Below are 18,928 nucleotides of genomic sequence, written 5' to 3'. Positions count from 1 at the left end.
GTGACCTTGACCTGAGCCAGGCAGAAATGTCACAGCTGTGTCTGCACTGACATGAGGCCGCAGAGGAGCCAGAACCCACACCCCCTGCAGCATCTCCGGGGCCTGGGGACCCCGTGGGAGGTGAGGACCCTCAGGGATGTGCTGAGAATGAAGGAGAACTTGTAGGGGAGGCTCTGGGAGGGAAGGACGTGCCCTGGTCTCCTCACCTGGATGGGTCATCTCAGGAAGCCTTGGGTCCACTTGCTGCACCATCATGGACACCAGAGTTGGGCCCCTGGAAACAGGCTGTTCCCCTTCCTGTGGGGCTGCTGACGTGACAACCCCATCACCAGGCAGACCAGCCCCCAAGTGGCCACACCCTGTGCTTCTGTCTGTCCTCTAAGCACCGAGGTCCCTCCCTCTGCACAGCCAGTGCCAGAGGCAGAGACGCCATGACCCCCAACCTCACAGCCCTGCTTCTCCTCAGTGAGATCTCAGGAGGGGAGGGGACACCCTAATCTGGGAGGGACCCGCGTCACAGCCAGGCCCTGGGGTTTCAGAGATCCCAGGCACAGGAAGCTCACAGGGAGGAGCGGTTCTGCTCAGGATTTGGGGCCATCCTCTCATGGGGACTCTCTTCCAGGTCTGAGTGTGGGCCCCAGGACCCGAGCGCAGGCAGGTGAGTGTGTCCCCAGGTGTTCCATCCCACCTCCTCACAGAGGACAGGGGTCACCCACCAGTCAGCTGGGAATGGAGAACAGCAGTTCTGGGCAGATGGAGAGGGGACGTCTGGGGGTTTGGGGTTGAGCTGGGAACTGGGGGTGGGGAAGGTCTTGTGACCGAGCCTCTGTTTCCTTCCAGGGACCCTCCCCAAACCCTCCATCTGGGCTGAGCCAGGCTCTGTGGTCCCCCGGGGTAGTGCTGTGACCATTTGGTGTCAGGGAATCCTGGAGGCCCAAGTGTTCTTTCTGGATAAAGAGGAACACTCAGGGTTCTGGGATGTTCATTTCCCAAAGAAGCCTGGGAACACGGCCAAGTTCTCCATCACACACATGACAGATAGACCTGCAGGACGGTATCACTGTTCCTATCGAAGCCCCGCTGGCTTGTCAGAGCGCAGTGACCCCCTGGAGCTGGTGGTGACAGGTGCGAGCCCCCTCAGGGTCCCCGCCCCAGGCTCTGCCCTCAGGGAGGGGGTCTGCTCCCAGAGCGTCTCCCTCTCACAGTCCAGCCCTGGGGGTATTGTGGGGGGTGGAATCTGAGCCCCATTTAACACGCCCCCTCCTCCTCTCCTAGGATTCCATGGCAAACCCCGTCTCTCAGCCCTGCCCAGCCCCATCGTGACCTCAGGAGGGAAGGTGACCCTCCAGTGTGCCTCATGGGAGAAATTTGACAGGTTTGTCCTGAGGAAGGAAGGAGAACCCAGGCCCTCGTCGACCCTCGACTCCCAGCGACCCACCAGTGGGCAGTTCCAGGCCCTGTTTCCTGTGGGCCCCGTGACCCCCAACGTCAGGTGGACATTCAGATGCTATGGCTATTTCAGCAAAACCCCCCAGATGTGGTCCTACCCCAGTAAACCCCTGGAGCTCCTGGTCTCAGGTGAGAACCTGTCCCATATGTGTTCCTGTGGTCTCCTCTAGGCTCTGTGTGGGACAGAGGCTGAGAATGAGGGGTTGCAAGGGAGGGTCATCCAGAGGGACAGCCACCCCTCAGAGGAATGGAGGGCCATGGGGTCCTCCCACCCCTGCCCCTTCCTACAAGCCCATCACTAGAAGCTCCAGGTGGATGCAGGAGGGTCTTTCGGGGCTCCAGGGAAGATCCACCAGAAGAGTTTGAGCCTAGAGGGGGTCTGTCTGGGAAGCTCCAGCCCCCTACCCTCCTCTTGTCTCTTTCCCAGGAACTTCTGGGGGCCCCAGCCCCCCACCCACAGGACCTGGCTCCACAGAGAGTGAGTCACTGGGGCCTCTTCGCTCAGAAGGAGTACAGACAATCTCAGGGAGTCTGAGAGCCTCTCAGAGGATCTACCTCCCCCTGAGATGCTCAGAAACCATCTTGCATCCAAGGGGGCTGGGAGTCCAGTAAAGATGCCAGGGGGACCACCAGGCTCCAAGCCGACAGAGGAGGGCTGGGGTGGCCGTGGCAGAGGGAGAGGGTGGGGGCCCAGCTGGGGGAGCAGGAGCCAGGCTGAAGTGAGGAGCTCGGATAGCCTCACCTCACCACCTCACCACCTCACCTCCCTGCCCTGGGTTTATGATGTACATGGTAGGGCCCACTGAGGGGAGAGGTCTCAGTGCTCCCTGAGACGGTGATTTGGGGCAGGTCCCTTTCCATCAGGGCCTCCGTTTCTCTCTTTGTGATAGGGGAGAGTCCTGGCTCAGATTTCATGGTCATGTCCTCTCTGACCCCGTAGGGGCGCTGCCCTAGGTCTGTAGAATTGGAAGGTGCACAGTGTGGGTTGCAGGGTGCAGAGAAGAGCAGAGCAGTGATGCTGGTGACGTCCCCAGTACTCTTCTGCCAGCCCTGTGGTGCTCAGCCTGGCCTTACCCAGGCAGCCCTGATGGAAAGAAATCAGCATCAAACAGAAACAAACAAGGGCTTGGCGGTCGGGCTCTAGAGGATGTAAATCCCAGATGAGCCACTTCCAGACTGTGGGTCCGCGGACAAGTCCTTTCCCTGTCTGAGTCCCCACTTCACTCCTTACTAAACGCATCTCCTACCGTCTCCCTCATGGGTTTGCTGAGAGGTTTAGGTGGGATCTTGGAAATAATATTCCTCTGCGTGGAACAGACCCACGGGGTGTGCAGGAACTGGCATGCTGAAAAACCCAGACCGGCCCCACTTGTGAGTGTGAGGTCTGCAGCGGGAGGACGGGTCTTGGCTGGACCTGGGAAGGCATGGAGTCCGTCCCATGCAGGCCCGGTTCTGAGCACCCCAAAGCCTCTGACAATAGGAGGTGTGTTCACCTCTGGCTACAAGAGAGGGCAGGACACATGGGGACGATGGAACAGGCCATCCCAGTCAAGGTAGGAGCCCAGAGCCTGAAGCAGGTGTCCATTAGGGTGGGCAGTGTGAGGAGGGCACAGGGAGCCCACAGTCCTGGGTTCAAATCCCAGCTCTGTCACCCGCTTCCTGGCTGGGGGATCTGAGGCACCTGACTGATCGCTCTGAGCCTTGGTCTCCTCGTCTGTGAAATGGGTGAAGGCAGGGTGGCCTTCCCCTGGTGCATGATTATTATGGGGATTAGCGGCAAATGAATGCATAGACCCCAGCACGGGTCCACACACAGTAGGTGCTCAGTTAACTGACATCATTGGTTCATTCATGACATCACTTGTGTCCAAGGTCTTGAAAAGTACCAGAAAATTGTGATCGGGGCCTCTGTGACCTTAATCTTGCTGCTTGCCCTCCTCGTCCTCCTCCTCCTTCTCCGACTCCGGCACCAGAAAAAATGCTGCAAGTCAGGTAAGCGGATGGCGATGTCTGGTCTAGCTGAGAAGGGAGATCTTACCCTAAAGACATGAAGTGGCTTTTCTTAGAGCACCAAACAAATGGCACCAAAACAGAAAGACGTGTTCAGTTTGGAAAAGCCTCCAAAATGAACAATAACAAAAAAAAAAAAATGTCTAGGAATCTCTTCCCATCACAACCTCCTTGGGACAGAGATGGGGATTCCCAGGAAGCGCAGTTATGAGGGCAGGGGTCCCACATGGGGGTACCTGCACCCAACACCCGAGGAACCACGCCGGTGATGAGGAGGGGGGCCTCTGGGAGGGATGCAGTCTCCCTGCGGCCAAGAGCAGGGGGGAGAGGTCACAGCGGTGAGGAGTGGGAGCAGGATGCGGAAGTAGTTGGGAGATGAGTTGCTTTGAGCAAATATGTAAGTATGTCGGGGATAAAGGGAGCCCAGTTGCTCAAGATCTGCAGGGATTTATAAATGTGCAAAGGCAGGCGGCTAGAAAAAACTCTGAGCTGTCGTACCGGAACTGGAAGTGTCAGTGTGACCTCATTAAGAGATATCCTTACACATCGACGGACACAAAACAGCTGTATGGGTGTGTTGGTTGTCGGGTGCACACACACACACACACACACGCACACGTATGTCCCAGCTATGTCCACCAATAAAACCTAGACACTGACAGCAAACAACCATCCAGGTTCTGGCTTTTATATACCGCCCTGTAGTAAAAGGAATGGGGGGGGGGGAGGGGCTCCTGGGTGGCTCAGTTTAACGTCTGACTCTTTTTTTTTTTTTTAATTTTTTTTAACGTGTATTTATTTTTGAGACAGAGAGAGACAGAGCATGAACAGGGGAGGGTCAGAGTGGGGGGAGACACAGAATCCGAAACAGGCTCCCTCCAGGCTCTGAGCCGTCAGCACAGAGCCCGACGCGGGGCTCCAACTCACGGACCGCAAGATCATGACCTGAGCCAAAGTCGGCCGCTTAACCGACTGAGCCACCCAGGCGCCCCTGGCGTCTGACTCTTGATACAGGCTCAGGTCATGATCTCACGGTTCGTGGGTTCAACCCTGTCCGCACCAAGCGTGGAGGCTGCTTGGGATTCTTTCTCTCTCTGCCTCTCTCTCTCTCAAAATAAACAAATCGACTTTAAAATGTTTCGTAAAAAGAAGGAATTAGGTTTCATTGGAGAAACTCTTTATTCCAGGTTGGGACAGGGGGACTACTGGAGGCTGCCGGGGCATCTCAGTGTGCCAGAAAGTGCAAACATTCACAAAGAATGATGGAGACAGGGCAGAATGACCCAGGAGCCAGCTGGAAGGAACTCCCTTTGGAAAACTCTAGAATAATCTGAGCATCCAAGTATTGGATTACAATGCACTGGCTATAACGGAAATCCACTAGTTTATAGAGTAAATTAGTGAATGCATGGGGGCAGAGGGAACACTTTAATGTTCACTTATTTCTGAGACAGAGAGAGACAGAGCATGAGTGGGGGAGGGGCAGAGAGAGAGGGAGACAGAGAACCCGAAGCAGGCTCCAGGCTCTGAACTGTCAGCACAGAGCCCGACACGGGGCTCGAACTCACAAACCATGAGATCATGGCCCGAGCCGAAGTCAGATGCTTAACCGACTGAGCCACCCAGGCGCCCCAAGAACAGACACAGACTTTTATTTTATTTTATTAAAATATGTTTAATGTTTATCCGTTTATTTTGACAGAGTGAGAGCAGGGGAGGGGCAGAGAGAGAGAGGGAGAGAGAGAATCCCAAGCGGGCTCTGCACTGTCAGTGCAGAGCCCGACACGGGGCTCGAACCCACAAACGATGAGATCATGAACTGAGCCAAAACCAAGAGGCAGCTGCCTAACTGACTGAGCCACCCAGGCGCCCCAGACCTAGACTTTTAAAGATGTTCTTTCAGTTTTAGAAAAAGAAAATGTATTTGAATCATCCATGCACGTTTTGTGTGTTAGAGTTTAGTGTGTTTTGCGTGTTTTGTGTTTGGTTTCGTGTTGGCCCTGAATCCCAGATTGAATCCCAGATTGATGGCGGCGGCTGTATAACCTTGTCAGGGCTCAGATCTCTGAGATCCTAATGCAGCCCCGGGGGCCAGGTTCTGGGGTGGGTTAGAAGCGAATTTCTAACTTTGTGCAGGTGCTCTACATCCTGAGGCTGAGACCAGAGCCCTGCAGAAAAGGTAATTTCTCCCCAAAGATCCTCCCCCAACCTCCCACCTCTGCCTGTAGCCGCTTCACTGCTGCCTAATGGCCCTGCTGTCCTCCCTCAGCTCCGACTCCGTGGCTCCCCGTCCAGGAGGAGAAGCAGGCTAACTGGGAAGGAGGGAGAAAGGGCCAGGAGGAGGGGTCGGGACAGGTTCTGGGCTTCGCATGAAAACCGCCAATCTGTGTGATTCCAGGTACATCCCCGCCCCCTGTCGGGCCGCAGTCTCCCTATCTGAGGGTGGGAGGGGCGTGTGGGACTGCAGGGTTTCGGGAATCTTGGCATGAAATAGAATCTTCTCATTCTCCAGATGCTGAGGGGAGAGAGTCCCAACCTGAGGAAGACAGACAGATGGACAGTCGGGTGAGCCTTAGCTCCTGTCCAGGGCCCCCAGCACAGCCTTGTTAATTAGCTAAATCCATGGGCTGCCTCTCCAGCTTCCTATCCCTCAACTCAGCAGCATCTGACCTCACCTTTCCTCTTGAAAGGTGATACACGCAGGCTGCTGGGACACCACTTCTCAGTGGCTTTTTTCTGACGTCACGTGGGCCCCTTCTTCTCGGTCTCCTTTTAACTGCTGGTTGTCCATAATGGTAGTGCTGCCGGGCATGGTTGTATAGTTTGTGCACTGCACAATAGTGATTGTGAGGATTGAGACCCTACTTGAGGTCACATGAGTGCGAAAGTACCCAAGCCAGGGATTCACATGATCCAATTTATGGTTTGGGTTTTTTTTTCATGTTTATTTATTTTGGAGAGAGAGAGAGACACAGAGTGTGAGCGGGGGAGGGGCAGAGAGAGAGAGGGAGACACAGAATCCGAAGCAGGCTCCAGGCTGTAACTTGTCAGCACAGAGCCCGACGTGGGGCTTGAACTCACGAACCATGAGATCATGACCTGAGCCGAAGTCCAACACTCAACCAACTGAGCCAACCAGGCGCCCTCATCCGATTTATGTTTTAAAATTAACTCTGGCGTCTAGGTGGACAGGTAAGTGAAGAAGGACATAGTGGACGAGTTCCACCCCCCTCCTGGATCCCACAGCAGAACCGTGACAGTGAGTCCCCCAGGGGAGTGACTGTGCCCCAGGGGAACCACTCAGGGGTGAGGGTGGCCACTCTTCCTTCCCCCTTGGGAGGGATTGTTGGACAGACAAGTGGGAGAGAACAGTCAGGGGGGTTCTTGCTGCTCCTGGCACCCTGGCTCCCCCACCTGTCACATACCTGACTCCCACTCCCTGCCCTCCAGGCTGCGGCATCTGAAGACCCCCAGGATGTGACCTATGCCCAGCTGAACAGCCTGAATCTCGAACAGGAGACAAGTGCACCCCCTTCCTCACGGGCAGGGGAGCTGCCCGCAGAGCCCATCATGTATGCCACTCTGGCCAGGAAGGACGCACACCCCACACTCCAGGGAGGGGACTGCAGGAACCCCAGGACGCAGTGAGGCTGCCCCAAAGGACACTCAGCTAATACCCCCTGCGCCTGGGGACCTCTCATATGGGAGCAGGATATCCTGGAGCTTCAGAAGTCATCTAATTCGCCAGATGAAGAGAAATATCAGCTCCATATTTTTAGAAAGAAAAGAAAACACTTCTAAATAACCAGTGGACAAGAGAAGCCAGCCACAGATGAAGATAGGATTTCTTTTTTTTTTTTTTTTTTTTTTTTTTTTACTCCCATGACAACGCATAGTTTTACCTAAATGGTAATGTAAATGCCATATGCCAACACGAAATGGGGAAAGTCAGTGCCTGAATGCAATTAGTGCCAAGAGAAGACAGCCTGAAAGTCAACAATGCAGGCAATGTTCTATGGGAGCTGGAGAAAGGATAGCAAATTCATCCCATGGCAGTGGGTGAAAATCAGAAGACCTTACGCTGATCGCAAAGAATAAAAAAGAGAACAATCAATTGCGTGAGCTTGGGCTGCTGTAATAAGATACCATAGATGGGGGAGGCGGTGTCGTTAAACAACAGAAATGTATTTCTTCATAATTCTGGAGTCCGGAAGCCCAAGCCCAAGGTGCTGACATGTTTGGTGGTCTGGCGTCCTTCGAGGGTTCTCCGCACGGCTGACGGACGGCTGCTCGTGTGGCCTTTCCTCGGTGGGTGTGTGAGGGAAAGAGAGAGAGCCCTCCTGTTTCTTCTTATAGGGTCACTTACCTTCTTTGACCGCCCACCCTTATGACCGCCTCACCAACCTTCATCATTCCTTAGAGGCCCCCTCTCCAAACACAACCACACTGGGAGTTAAGGCTTCAACATGAATTTCTGGAGGGGGGAGGGACATAGACACCCAGACCGTTTCATTCCACCCTGTGTCCCTCCCCCAGGATTCACGTCCTTCTCCCACGCAAAGTACATTCATTCCATCCCTACAGCCCGTCCCTCCCCGAAATCTACACTCATTCCAGCATCAACAGTCAAATCTAACATCCAGAGTTGCATCTAAATATCTTACAAATCAGATATGGGGGAGCTTCGGGGTATGGCTCCTTCTAAGGCAGAATTCCTCTGCAGGTGTGAACCCGTGAGCCAGACAAGTGATGTGCCTCCAGAGTACAAAGCCGGGGCAGGGGTAGGAGAGAGCATTCCCACTCCCTGAGGAAGCGATAAGAAAGAAGACAGAGGTGACGGTGTTCGAAGTGGAGCAACGCAGCTTCCATAGATCGGCAGGCTCCAGGATGACCCTCTTGGTCTCCAGGCTCTGCCCGCCAGGCCCTCCGTGGCACGGCGCCACCTCCGTGGTGCACGGCTGCGTGGTCCTTCTGGGTGAGGACCCCCCAAGGCTCCGCGCAGGGCCTGCCCTGTGGAAACTGAGGCAGTTTCCAAACTGAAACCAAGGAGCCAGCCTGATCTCTGAATTGCCTTTTGGGGGACATTCTTCCCTCTTCTGGAAAACCAGCACACGTTTGTAGACAAGCCCACCGTCCCATCTCGTAGAGTCTGAGAAGACTTGACGGCTTTCATTCCCGCTGTCCCAGGGGACAGTCCCCGTCCCCTGGCCGCACGTCCGCTCCTACGGTCCCTTAATGTTGGCTCCTCTCTCTCATCTGTCGGACAGTCTTCCCGCTCTTTGTTCTGTGTCCTCTGGCTCAACAGTCCGTGCCTCCGTCCACCTCCCCGCTCTGGAGTCTCAGGGGGGCCCCCACCCGCGTTGCTCCGGGCACACGCCAACCCTTTGCTTAGGCGTCTCCTCCGCGAAACATGCGACTGTGTGGGGCGCTTGCCCTGTGCTCCACAAACGTCAAGACACAGCTCAGCCACGTTCTTTGCCGCTTTCAAACAGGGGTCACGTTTTTCCCCACGATCCAGTGCCTCGTTCTTCATTTTGGCCTGAGGTCCTGCCCGAACGGAGTTACCCGCCCATACTTCTGTTTGGCACTTCTAAACTCCTCCAGCCTCTTACCGTTGTCACTCTCAAAGATTCCGCATCTTTTTTTCTTTTTTAAGTTGTATTTATTCATTTTGAGAGAGGGCTCAAGCGTGAGTGGGGAAGGAGCAGACAGAGAGAGAGAGAGAGAGAATCCCAAGCAGGCTCCACGCTGTCAGCACAGGGCCCCAACCAGGGCTTGATCCCACAAACAGATCATGAGCAGAGCCGGAAACCAAGAGTTGGGCGCCTAACGGACTGAGCTGCCCGGGTGCCCCCCCCCCCCCCCCCCCCCCCCGCTGCTTCCGCATTTTGGATATTTGTTCCCACAGCACCGCACTTCTTGGTACTGAAATCTGCATTCGTCTGTTCCGGCTTCTGTTAACAAAGATCGCAGACTGGGTGGTTTAAGCTACGGAAGTTTCAGGGAAGATGCCAGCACGGCTGCTGTCTGGTTTGGGCTGTCGGCTGGGGTTGCAGGGAGCCCCTTCTTCCTGTGTGCTCGCCTGGCCTTTGCTCGCTGTGAGCACGTAGAGAGAGACGGAGAGAGCGCTCTCTGGGCCTCTTCTTTTTTCTTTTTTAATGTTTATTTATTTTTAAGAGAGAGAGCAAGGGAGGGGCAGAGAGAGAGGGAGACACAGAATCCGAAGCAGGCTCCAGGCTCCGAGCTGTCAGCACAGAGCCTGGCGCGGGGCTCGGACCCATGAACCGTGAGATCATGACCTGAGCCGAAGTCAGATGCGTAATCCACGGAGCCACCCGGATGCCCCACCTTTGAGCTTTTAAATCAGTTACACTGCCGGTTAAAATGATCCCACAAAACTCACTCCGGGCCCAGCAAATTTTACTGTGAGCGCCTCCGAACAATTATGGATGACAAACACCATTGGTATAGACATTTTTATAGCAAATGCATTCCCGTACATTTCGTAACAAGAATATCACACTTTGCTCTCCCACATACGCTTAGATGTAAAATAACGTAAAAAATGGGGGGAAATATCTAATTACATTACTGCTCCGTTCACATGCATAATGGGGAGGAGACAAATATTTCAATAAAGAATTCAATAAAGACAAATATTTCAATAAAGAATTCAATAAAGAATTCTCCCCAACAAATTGGGGACTTAATCTAAGCATTGTCCCCTAAATCTTATAGGCAGGCCCCCAGAATGGGGAGGAGGGCTCTGCCCCAAAGGCAAGGGGCACTGAGGAAGCAGGAGGGACTCACAGGCGTGTTTCCATGCTTGGGGCATGGACGCTGTCACAGGGAAATAGAGAAGTCCATGAATGCTGACATACAAAGAAAACCCAAATCTGGGGCCAAGAGTGAAATCTTACTTCCTTCTCTATTTCACTATATTTCTCCTCTGTGTGCATCACCACGTGACCTTGACCTGAGCCAGGCAGAAATGTCACAGCTGTGTTTGCACTGACATGAGGCCGCAGAGGAGGTGGAACCCACACCCCCTGCAGCATCTCCGGGGCCTGGGGACCCCGTGGGAGGTGAGGACCCTCAGGGATGTGCTGAGAATGAAGGAGAACCCGTAAGGGAGGCTCTGGGAGGGAAGGATGTGCCCTGGTCTCCTCACCTGGATGGGACATCTCAGGAAGCCTTGGGTCCACTTGCTGCACCATCATGGACATCAGAGTTGGTCCCCTGGAAACAGGCTGTTCCCCTTCCTGTGGGGCTGCTGACGTGACAACCCCATGACCAGGCAGACCAGCCCCCAAGTGGCCACACCCTGTGCTTCTGTCTGTCCTGTGGGCACTGAGGTCCCTCCATCTGCATAGCCAGGGCCAGAGGCAGAGACGCCATGACCCCCACCCTCATGGCCCTGCTCCTCCTCGGTGAGATCTCAGGAGGGGAGGGGATGCCCTAGTCTGGGAGGGACCCGCGTCACAGCCAGGCCCTGGGGTTTCAGAGACCCCAGGCACAGGAGGCTTATGGGGAGGAGGGGTTCTGCTCAGGATTCGGGGCCATCCTCTCACAGGAACTCTCTTCCAGGGCTGAGTGTGGAACCCAGGACCCAAGTGCAGGCAGGTGAGTGTGTCCCCAGGTGTCCCATCCCACCTCCTCACTGGGGATGGGGGTCATCCACCAGGCAGCTGGGAATGGAGGACAGCAGTTCTGGGCAGATGGAGAGGGGACTTCTGGGGTTTGGGGCTGAGCTAAGAACTGAGGGTGGGGAAGGTCTTGTGATACAGCCTCTGTTTCCTTCCAGGGACCCTCCCCACACCCTCCATCTGGGCTGAGCCAGGCTCTGTGGTCCCTTGGGGTAGCGCTGTGACCATTTGGTGTCAGGGGACCCTGGAGGCCGCGGAGTTCTATCTGGATAAAGATGGACACTCAGTGCCCTGGGACAGACAACCCGCAGTGGAGCCCAGAGACAAGGCCAAGTTCTCCATCATATACATGACAGAGCAGTATGCAGGCCAATATCACTGTTACTATCGGAGCCCCGCTGGCTTGTCAGAGCACAGTGACCCCCTGGAGCTGGTGGTGACAGGTGCGAGCCCCCTCAGGGTCCCCGCCCCAGGCTCTGCCCTCAGGGAGGGGGTCTTCTCTCAGAGTGTCTCCCTCTCACAGCCCAGCCTTGGTGATACTGTGGGGGGATCTGTGTCCTATTTAACGTGTCCCTTCCTCCTCTCCTAGGATTCCATGGCAAACCCACTCTCTCAGCCCTGCCCAACCCCATGGTGACCTCAGGAGGGAAGGTGACCCTCCAGTGCACCTCATGGACGGGATTCCATAGGTTCGTCCTGATGAAGGAAGGAGAACCCAGACCCACCTGGACCCTGGACTCCCAGCGACCCACCAGTGGGCAGTTCCAGGCCCTGTTTCTTGTGGGCCCTGTGACCCCCAGCGCCAGGTGGACGTTCAGATGCTATGGCTACTTCAGAAACACCCCCCACATGTGGTCACTCTCCAGTGATCCCCTGGAGCTCCTGGTCTCAGGTGAGGGAGTCCGGCCCTATGCCCTCTGTGTCCTGATGATCTATTCAGGGCTCTGTCCTCAAGAGTTACCTGGGCTGGGATGGGAGCCGGGGGGGGGGTGGCGCTCCAAAGAGGGTCACTCAAAGGGAGATCTGCCCCTCAGTAGGTCAACAGAAACGCTCTCACACCTGCCCACCCTTTGTCCTTCTCCTGGGTCTAAAGATGCCAGGTGAGCAACGGGAGGGTCATGGGGAGGCCACAGGGCAGGTGTAGAAGAAGTCTGAGTGAGATGGGGACTCCTGGATTAGCCCCAATTCCCCCCCCCACACACACACACAGGATCCAACTCAAGATTGTTGTGCTACTGGGCTGTTTGTGCTCCTTCTGAGCACAGATCACCCAAGATCAGTTCTGAGAGCCCCTCAGAGGATCTAACACCCTCTCAGATACTCAGAAATAATCCTGTGTCTCAGGGGAACTGAGATTCCAGTAGAGATGCCTGGGTGACTACATATGTCCAGGGGCTCTGAGGCTGGGTCATGGGGCACATGAGGGAGAAGACTGAGCAGAGACGGGGTCTCTAAGGGAAGCCTCAGTCCCCTACTCAACTACTACCTTTTCCTCAGGAACCTCTGGAGGCCCCAGCCCCCCACCCACAGATCCCAGCTCAACAGCTGGTGAGTCACAGTGGCATCTGTCTAAGGGCTTTCCTTCCTGTGTTTCAGAGATGCCAGAGCGACCACCAGGTCCAGGGTCTCTGAGGCGGCGGGGAGGAGGGCTGGGATGGTCATGGCAGAGGGAGAGGGTGAGGGCCCAGCTAGGGGAGCAGCACCACCTCACCTCCCTGTCCTTTGATTATGAGGTATGGGGTGGAGAGGGGTCTCAGTGCTCCCTGAGATGGTGATTCGCGGCAGGACCCTGGTCCTAGGTGAGGAGTCCCTCCCTGTTGCTGTCCTCTCTGGGCAGAAAAGGCCAGCTCAGGATGCTGTCTACAGGAAATTCTGAGACAGGATGCAATAAGACTATCACAAGGGGCAGTTCCACAGAGGAGGGTCCACCCAGGAGGGCTGGGATAGGCGGGACCTCCCACCAGGGGAATCGCCACCCCTGCAATCTCAGACAGGGCTGAGGAGAGAGAGGCATGGACTTAGATCCCTCGACCCTGAGAGGAAATGAGGTCAGACTGAGGTTACAGGGCAGAGGTCCCACCCACTTACCTCCTGGTGTCTCTGGCTCAGAAGCAGGGTGTTGGCTGCTAGCCAGGGGCAGGGGCAGGGTAGCTGCTCAACTGGGAGGCAGGTAGGACAGACGAGGATGACCTGTGGGGCTGAGTCTTTGTGGGCTCAGCTCTCCCGAGAGGTGGAGCTTCTAAGAAAGGTGCTCCCTGTCTGAAGAGGGGGGGCTGCCAGCAGTGATCCCATTTCTGGCCTCCCACTGTCCTGCCTCTCCCCGGAACTCAGACGTGGGAAGGTTCAGAAAGGTGTGGGAGATGCAGGTCCATGTGATTTTGTGCATCTGGCCTGGGTCTCAGCAGGGCAAGAGGAAGTCCCAGTACGATGGAGAACAGAAATCCCCATTGATTTAGCATCTCAGTTCCTCCTCATCTCACACAAAACCGTGGGATTTTCTCCTAAAAGCCACCCAGCCCTTTTCACCACAATTCTTAGGCCTCCAGCCAGGTGTGGAGAATGTGTGGGATACAGGATGGAGAGGGGGTGGGATGGCAGCGCTTGGTGTCCAGGCCTGACTTGGAGCACAGTGAGGATGCTGGGCTGGTGGAGGTGGGGACCTGGGACAGTCATAGAGGGCAGACCACCCACACCTGAGCCCTCTCACATCATGACTGGAGCTTCTCAGGCCAAGGTGGAAATTGCTGTGGGTGCAGGTGGAGCCCCCACGAGACAATCCCCGAAAGAGAAGTATCCCCACCTGTGGGCACCACTCTGCTGCCCTTATGAAGTTTTCTTTTATACAAATGCTTAGAAATGAGGTTTATAAATAATGCAGACACATTCTAACGTATTATTCATTATTTTGTCTACACTCAAAGCTTAAAAGTTGTTCAACTACTTTATTCATTTATAAGTATGATTTTTTTCTTTCTAAATAATAGTTAAGTATATACAAAACGATACTGGTTTGGTTAAATTAGTTTTATATTCTATGATTCTATTAACTCAGTACAGATTCTCCACTTTTCAGTTGCTTTACAATTGATCTGCTTTGATTTACTGATAATAATTTTATCAAACTCAAAAAAAAGAAACTTACCTCTTCATTTCCAGATTGTGCACCAAGTTTACTTACAGCAAATACCTTATAATAATGATGACAATGTAAGACATTAATACAAAACTCAGTGTTGCTTTAAGAAAATATCTTCATTGATATCCCTAATTATTTTAAGACAAACATAAAAAATCTATATATTTATACATATAGTGATACTAACCTGTCCATTTCAGTCTATTTTTCTGTTGCATTCAGGTTTCATTAGAAAAAAAAAATCTTTTCTTTTTTCCTCATGTTTATTTATTTTTGAGAAAGAGAAACACAGAGCACGAGTGGGGGAGGGGCAGAGAGAGGGAGACACAGAATCCAAAGCAGGCTCCAGGCTCCTAGATGTCAGCACAGAGCCTGACCCAGAGCTCAAACCTGTGAACCATGAGATCATGACCTGAGCCAAGGTGGGAAGCTTAGCCAACTGAGCCACCCAGGTGCTTCAGAAAAAATTCTTTACTCAGTATAAATTAGGAATTATTTCTGGGCTTGTACAACTCCAGGCTTATTCTTTTAAATTTATAGCCCCAGTGAGATACATTTGAAAGACTTCTTGGTACCAAAGATTTGCATACTAGCCCACTGAATGATGTGTATTCTTCATTCATACTCTGTGAATTCTATAAGCTTATGTAGAATTTTCACATGGAGATTTATAATTAGACTGATCTATAATTTTTTATCTTGTTGCATTTTTTTTGTTTTTTTTTTTTTATCTTGTTGCATATTATGTGAAATGGATTGAAATAGGTTTGCAGGATTACCTAATTTTGTGCTCACCAGTTTTATAACAAAACTGATTTTCTCTGCTCTTTATGGCTTTGAGACCAGAAGTGTGACATCCTTGGTTCTGGACATTTATATGGAGAGGAGAGAGATGGTCTTTGAAGATAAAAATCAAATGACTAGTGTCCTACCTTGAAATCTTACATTCGTTTTCAGAGTTATGATTGACAAACAGAGTTAGAGACAGTGAGGAGAGGAGAAGGAAGAAGAAGAGGAGGAGGACAGTGGTGATGATGTTGGTGGTAATATTGATGATGGTGGTGGTGATGATGATAATGGGGATGGTGATGATAACGGTGGTGATGAAGATGCCGATAATGATGGTGGTGGTGATGGTGGTGATGATGATGGTGGTGATGGTGGCGATGATGATGATGATCATGATGATGATGCAGCATCCCTCATCTATCCTGCCACACCTGGCCCATCTTCCATGCACCAGCCCCCCCCCCCCCCCCGACTCCCTATTCTCCTCTGGGATCCTCCTACAACAACAAACATGGCTTCATTTACTTCTGAAGAGCGTGCTTAGATCTTTCTGGGGACCTGCTCTTTACACACATCCTCTCTGGGTCTTCACATTGCTCCTCTCAGCCTCTTTCTCCTATTCAGGAATCAACTTAAATGTCCTCTCCAAGTGCAACCCTCACCCTGACATTGTTCAGACATGTCTCCTTCCTACCTAGGGCATTTCAAGTAATTAACATAACCTGTGTTGTATGCATTGAATTCTCTCTCTCTCTCTCTCTCTCTCTCTCTCTCTCTCTCTCTATATATATATATATATATATATATATACATTATATTTGTGACCAACCCCTGTTTCATGGACTCTAGGTCCTGAATTGTTGAAAATACAAGTTCTCCTATCCATAAGAGGTAGCTTAGGTGCTCAGAATAAACACAGAGAATACAAGAGCCCAAGTACTTCTGTATTGAGAGATGATTTATCTCACTAAATTCTGAGCTAGGGGGACACAGGAAGACTCTGCTCCAAACCAACTCAGAAGCAAAGTCTAAATTCAAAAAAGACAGGGAGACTGAAATAATCCATTTAGAACAGAGAGGATCCTTCTATAACAGAGAAAGTATCAATTAATGACTGCATAAGAAGTTATAGCATGAGAACAAGGGGAGGTACGAGAACACGCAGCCTGGGGGACAAGTTTAAGTCTCATCAGAAATTCATCTTTCTCCACTTTTTTTTGGCTCTCAGGAGCAGCTGACACCATCAGCCCATCACAAAACAAGTCAGACCACAACACTGGTGAGTAGGAGAAAGTCTCAGTTATGGAAGTGGCATGGAGCGTGAAGTCCTGTCAAGGGGAGGTGGGCACCCTGGGTGGACATACAGGATCTGGGCTGATTTGGGTCTCCCCTCACCTCAGTGACCACTTTGTCCTCAATTCCTAGCGTCCCACCCCAAAGATTACACAGTAGAGAATCTCATCCGCATGGTCATGGCTGGCTTGATCCTGGTTGTCCTCGGGATTCTGCTATTTCAGGATCACTACAGTCAGAGAGGAATCCAAGATGCATCCAGGAGGTAAACTCAAGAGAGAACAATGCAACGATCAGAATGACAGAGTCTGGGAAGCACATCTTATGTGCCCAGGAATTTCTGGAAGAGTATGTGAGGCATGTGCTGTGGGAACTGTCAACATTCCATGTTGCCCAGACCAGTCCTCATCCTCTGTGACATCATCTCCAACCTCCAAGGACTTATTCCACATACCACACGACATAGTGGTCAAGTATATACCTTTTGTCACTATTTATTTGACACCCATAACATTCCCAGGACTAGTAATGATCAGAGAACAGGATCCATGTGAATTTAGCACATACTTTAGTATTCATGCTTGGTGCATTGTGTGAAATCTAGTTAACTTTTGTATAGATTCTTGGCAGGATGGATGGATTCAGGATTGATTATAAATGGAAAGACAGACAGAAAAGTTTACCTCCACACAAACATACACAGCAATCTGCAATAAATTAACTCAGCATCCTCCCTGTCTGCCTTCACCTTTAATTTATGTATATTTGGTCCCTTGCTCAGTCCTGGTACAAAGAGTTCCTCTTTTGCACTCCACTCACAGAGACTTAACAAAAAAGTAGTGAACTAACATGAGCTAATCAAAGACAAAGCAAACTGTAGAGGCAGGGTCGCCTACATGATTTGTGGGGCAGCATAGAAAATGAACAGGCAGACAGGGAGACAAACTATAAGAGACTTCTAAATACAGAGAACAATCTAAGGGTCACTGGAGGGGAGATGGGGGTGGGAGGGGAGATGGGCTAGATGGGTGATGGGCACTAAAGAGGGTACTTGTTGGGATGAACCCTGGGTGTTATATGTAAGAGATGAATCACTGGGTTCTACTCCTGAAACCAATACTACACTCTATGTTAACTAACTTGAATTTAAATAAGTAAACTTTAAAAAAGAAAGATGCATTTTCCAAAGAAAGGAAGAAAATGAACAGGCAGTCCCCCATGTTCAAATACCAGTGTGGTGAGTGTAGAGCATGAGCCTAGTTTGGAGCCCTGTCTGATCATTCAGATCACCACCCATGCATCCAGATCCACACAGAGCAGAGGCCATCTGGTTATTGCACACGACAGTACAGATCAGCATTTTCTGATGTGTCCCAGGTGCCAGGGTCTGCACTGGGTGCTGCACACACCCCATTGCTGAGTCTTTACCAGAGAACTCTTAGGTAGGAGTCATCTCCTCCCTTATAAAGATGACCTCAGACTCATGAAATAATTTGTCAAAATACACAGAATTAGGGCAACTGTCTACAAATAGGCCTGTTTGCAATTATCTGCCCATCCAACCTCACTGATGCCACCTTGGTAGAAAGCACAACATTGTCCTGGAACAGAAATTTGTAAAGAGAGTAGATCTCATAGTAAATGCTCTTACCACAACGCAAATCAAAAGAGAAAACAGAATTACATACAGGTAATCAAGCAGACACTTAGGCAAGTATGTTCATAGAAGGACTCAAAAAGCAAAAGTGAAACAATCCAAATGTCCAACAACTGAGAATGAATAAACAAACAAACATTAAAACCAAACCAACAAACCAAAACAAAATTATTAATTGTCTCCAACTAGTGCTTTGTGCGAAGCAGGAGACAGAATCCACAGTCCAGAAGAGCTCATATCTGGGGGACAAGACTGTGAGGAGGCAGGAATGACTCAGGTTTTGATGGAGAGAAGATGCTGCTGTCACAGAAAGAGAAGGTCAGAGAGAGGAAGTGTGTGAGAGAGAAACAAACCCACAAACCCAAGCCCAGATCGGAGGGGTGGTTCCCTCTGCGAGTCGCTGAACCGTATGATAACGTGTTTTCCATCCTTCTCATCTTGGGGTCACCCACACTATGACAGCCCCATTGGGTCCTCCAGTCAACTGAGGCAGGTGTGGGACACCTCTCAATTTCTCACTCCCTTCCACATCTCACATGATGACAATCCAGACAGTTTTGCCCTGGAACCCTCCTCCATGACCCCATCCAGCACCACAGTGAAGTGTAGTCAAAGACTCCAGACGTCATGTTGGAGCCACCATATCAGCTTTCTCCTGGTCCCCACTCCAACCCTCACCTCAGATGAAGTGTTTTATTCTCATGGCTCCAAACCTATCTGTCACTGACCCTCCCGTGAATACACGACCTGCCCACCTTTCTCCACCTTCCTCCCGTGAGACCCATGTCTCTACACATGGCCCTCCATGTGCTGACACCAGGCTGAGGTAACCTCTCCAGCCCCAGCAGGGCCCACTCCTCCCCACAAGCAAATTCACCTCAGTTCACCCCCTCCCTCCCCAGACCACACACACTGAGTTATAAATACACGTGTGTCTTCCCAGGATGT

The 18,928-nt window shown here is 51.9% G+C and overlaps 1 protein-coding gene across 1 annotated transcript; it reads left to right on the top strand.

Moving 5' to 3' along the window:
* The first annotated feature begins 371 nt into the window (after window positions 1–371).
* LOC112851128 (leukocyte immunoglobulin-like receptor subfamily A member 6) lies at window positions 372–16,739 on the top strand. The gene is made up of 18 exons (XM_086688676.1): window positions 372–465; window positions 623–658; window positions 841–1,125; window positions 1,276–1,578; window positions 1,877–1,927; window positions 3,322–3,441; window positions 5,596–5,638; window positions 5,729–5,748; window positions 5,954–6,024; window positions 6,910–7,103; window positions 10,515–10,537; window positions 10,815–10,889; window positions 11,047–11,082; window positions 11,264–11,548; window positions 11,695–11,997; window positions 12,603–12,722; window positions 16,259–16,309; window positions 16,456–16,739. The coding sequence occupies exons 1-18, from the start codon at window positions 432–434 to the stop codon at window positions 16,590–16,592; spliced, it is 2,187 nt and encodes a 728-aa protein (XP_086544802.1). The 5' UTR covers window positions 372–431; the 3' UTR covers window positions 16,593–16,739.
* The last annotated feature ends 2,189 nt before the right edge of the window (window positions 16,740–18,928 follow it).

The sequence above is a fragment of the Puma concolor genome, chromosome E2 (genome assembly GCF_028749965.1).
Source record: "Puma concolor isolate L17-30 chromosome E2, mPumCon1.1.hap2, whole genome shotgun sequence".
Lineage (NCBI taxonomy): Eukaryota > Metazoa > Chordata > Mammalia > Carnivora > Felidae > Puma > Puma concolor.
The sequence above is the reverse complement of the archived record's forward strand: the minus strand, read 5'-3'. Positions and strand labels throughout refer to the sequence as shown.

What these genes read in the sequence shown, in the direction of transcription:
- LOC112851128 (XM_086688676.1), top strand. Translation starts at nt 432, where the DNA reads ATGACCCCCAACCTCACAGCCCTGCTTCTCCTCA. An exon ending in GATGCCAGAGCGACCACCAG is followed by an intron (nt 12,723 to 16,258) that starts GTCCAGGGTCTC and finishes TTTGGCTCTCAG; the next exon opens with GAGCAGCTGACACCATCAGC. An exon ending in CAAGTCAGACCACAACACTG is followed by an intron (nt 16,310 to 16,455) that starts GTGAGTAGGAGA and finishes CTCAATTCCTAG; the next exon opens with CGTCCCACCCCAAAGATTAC.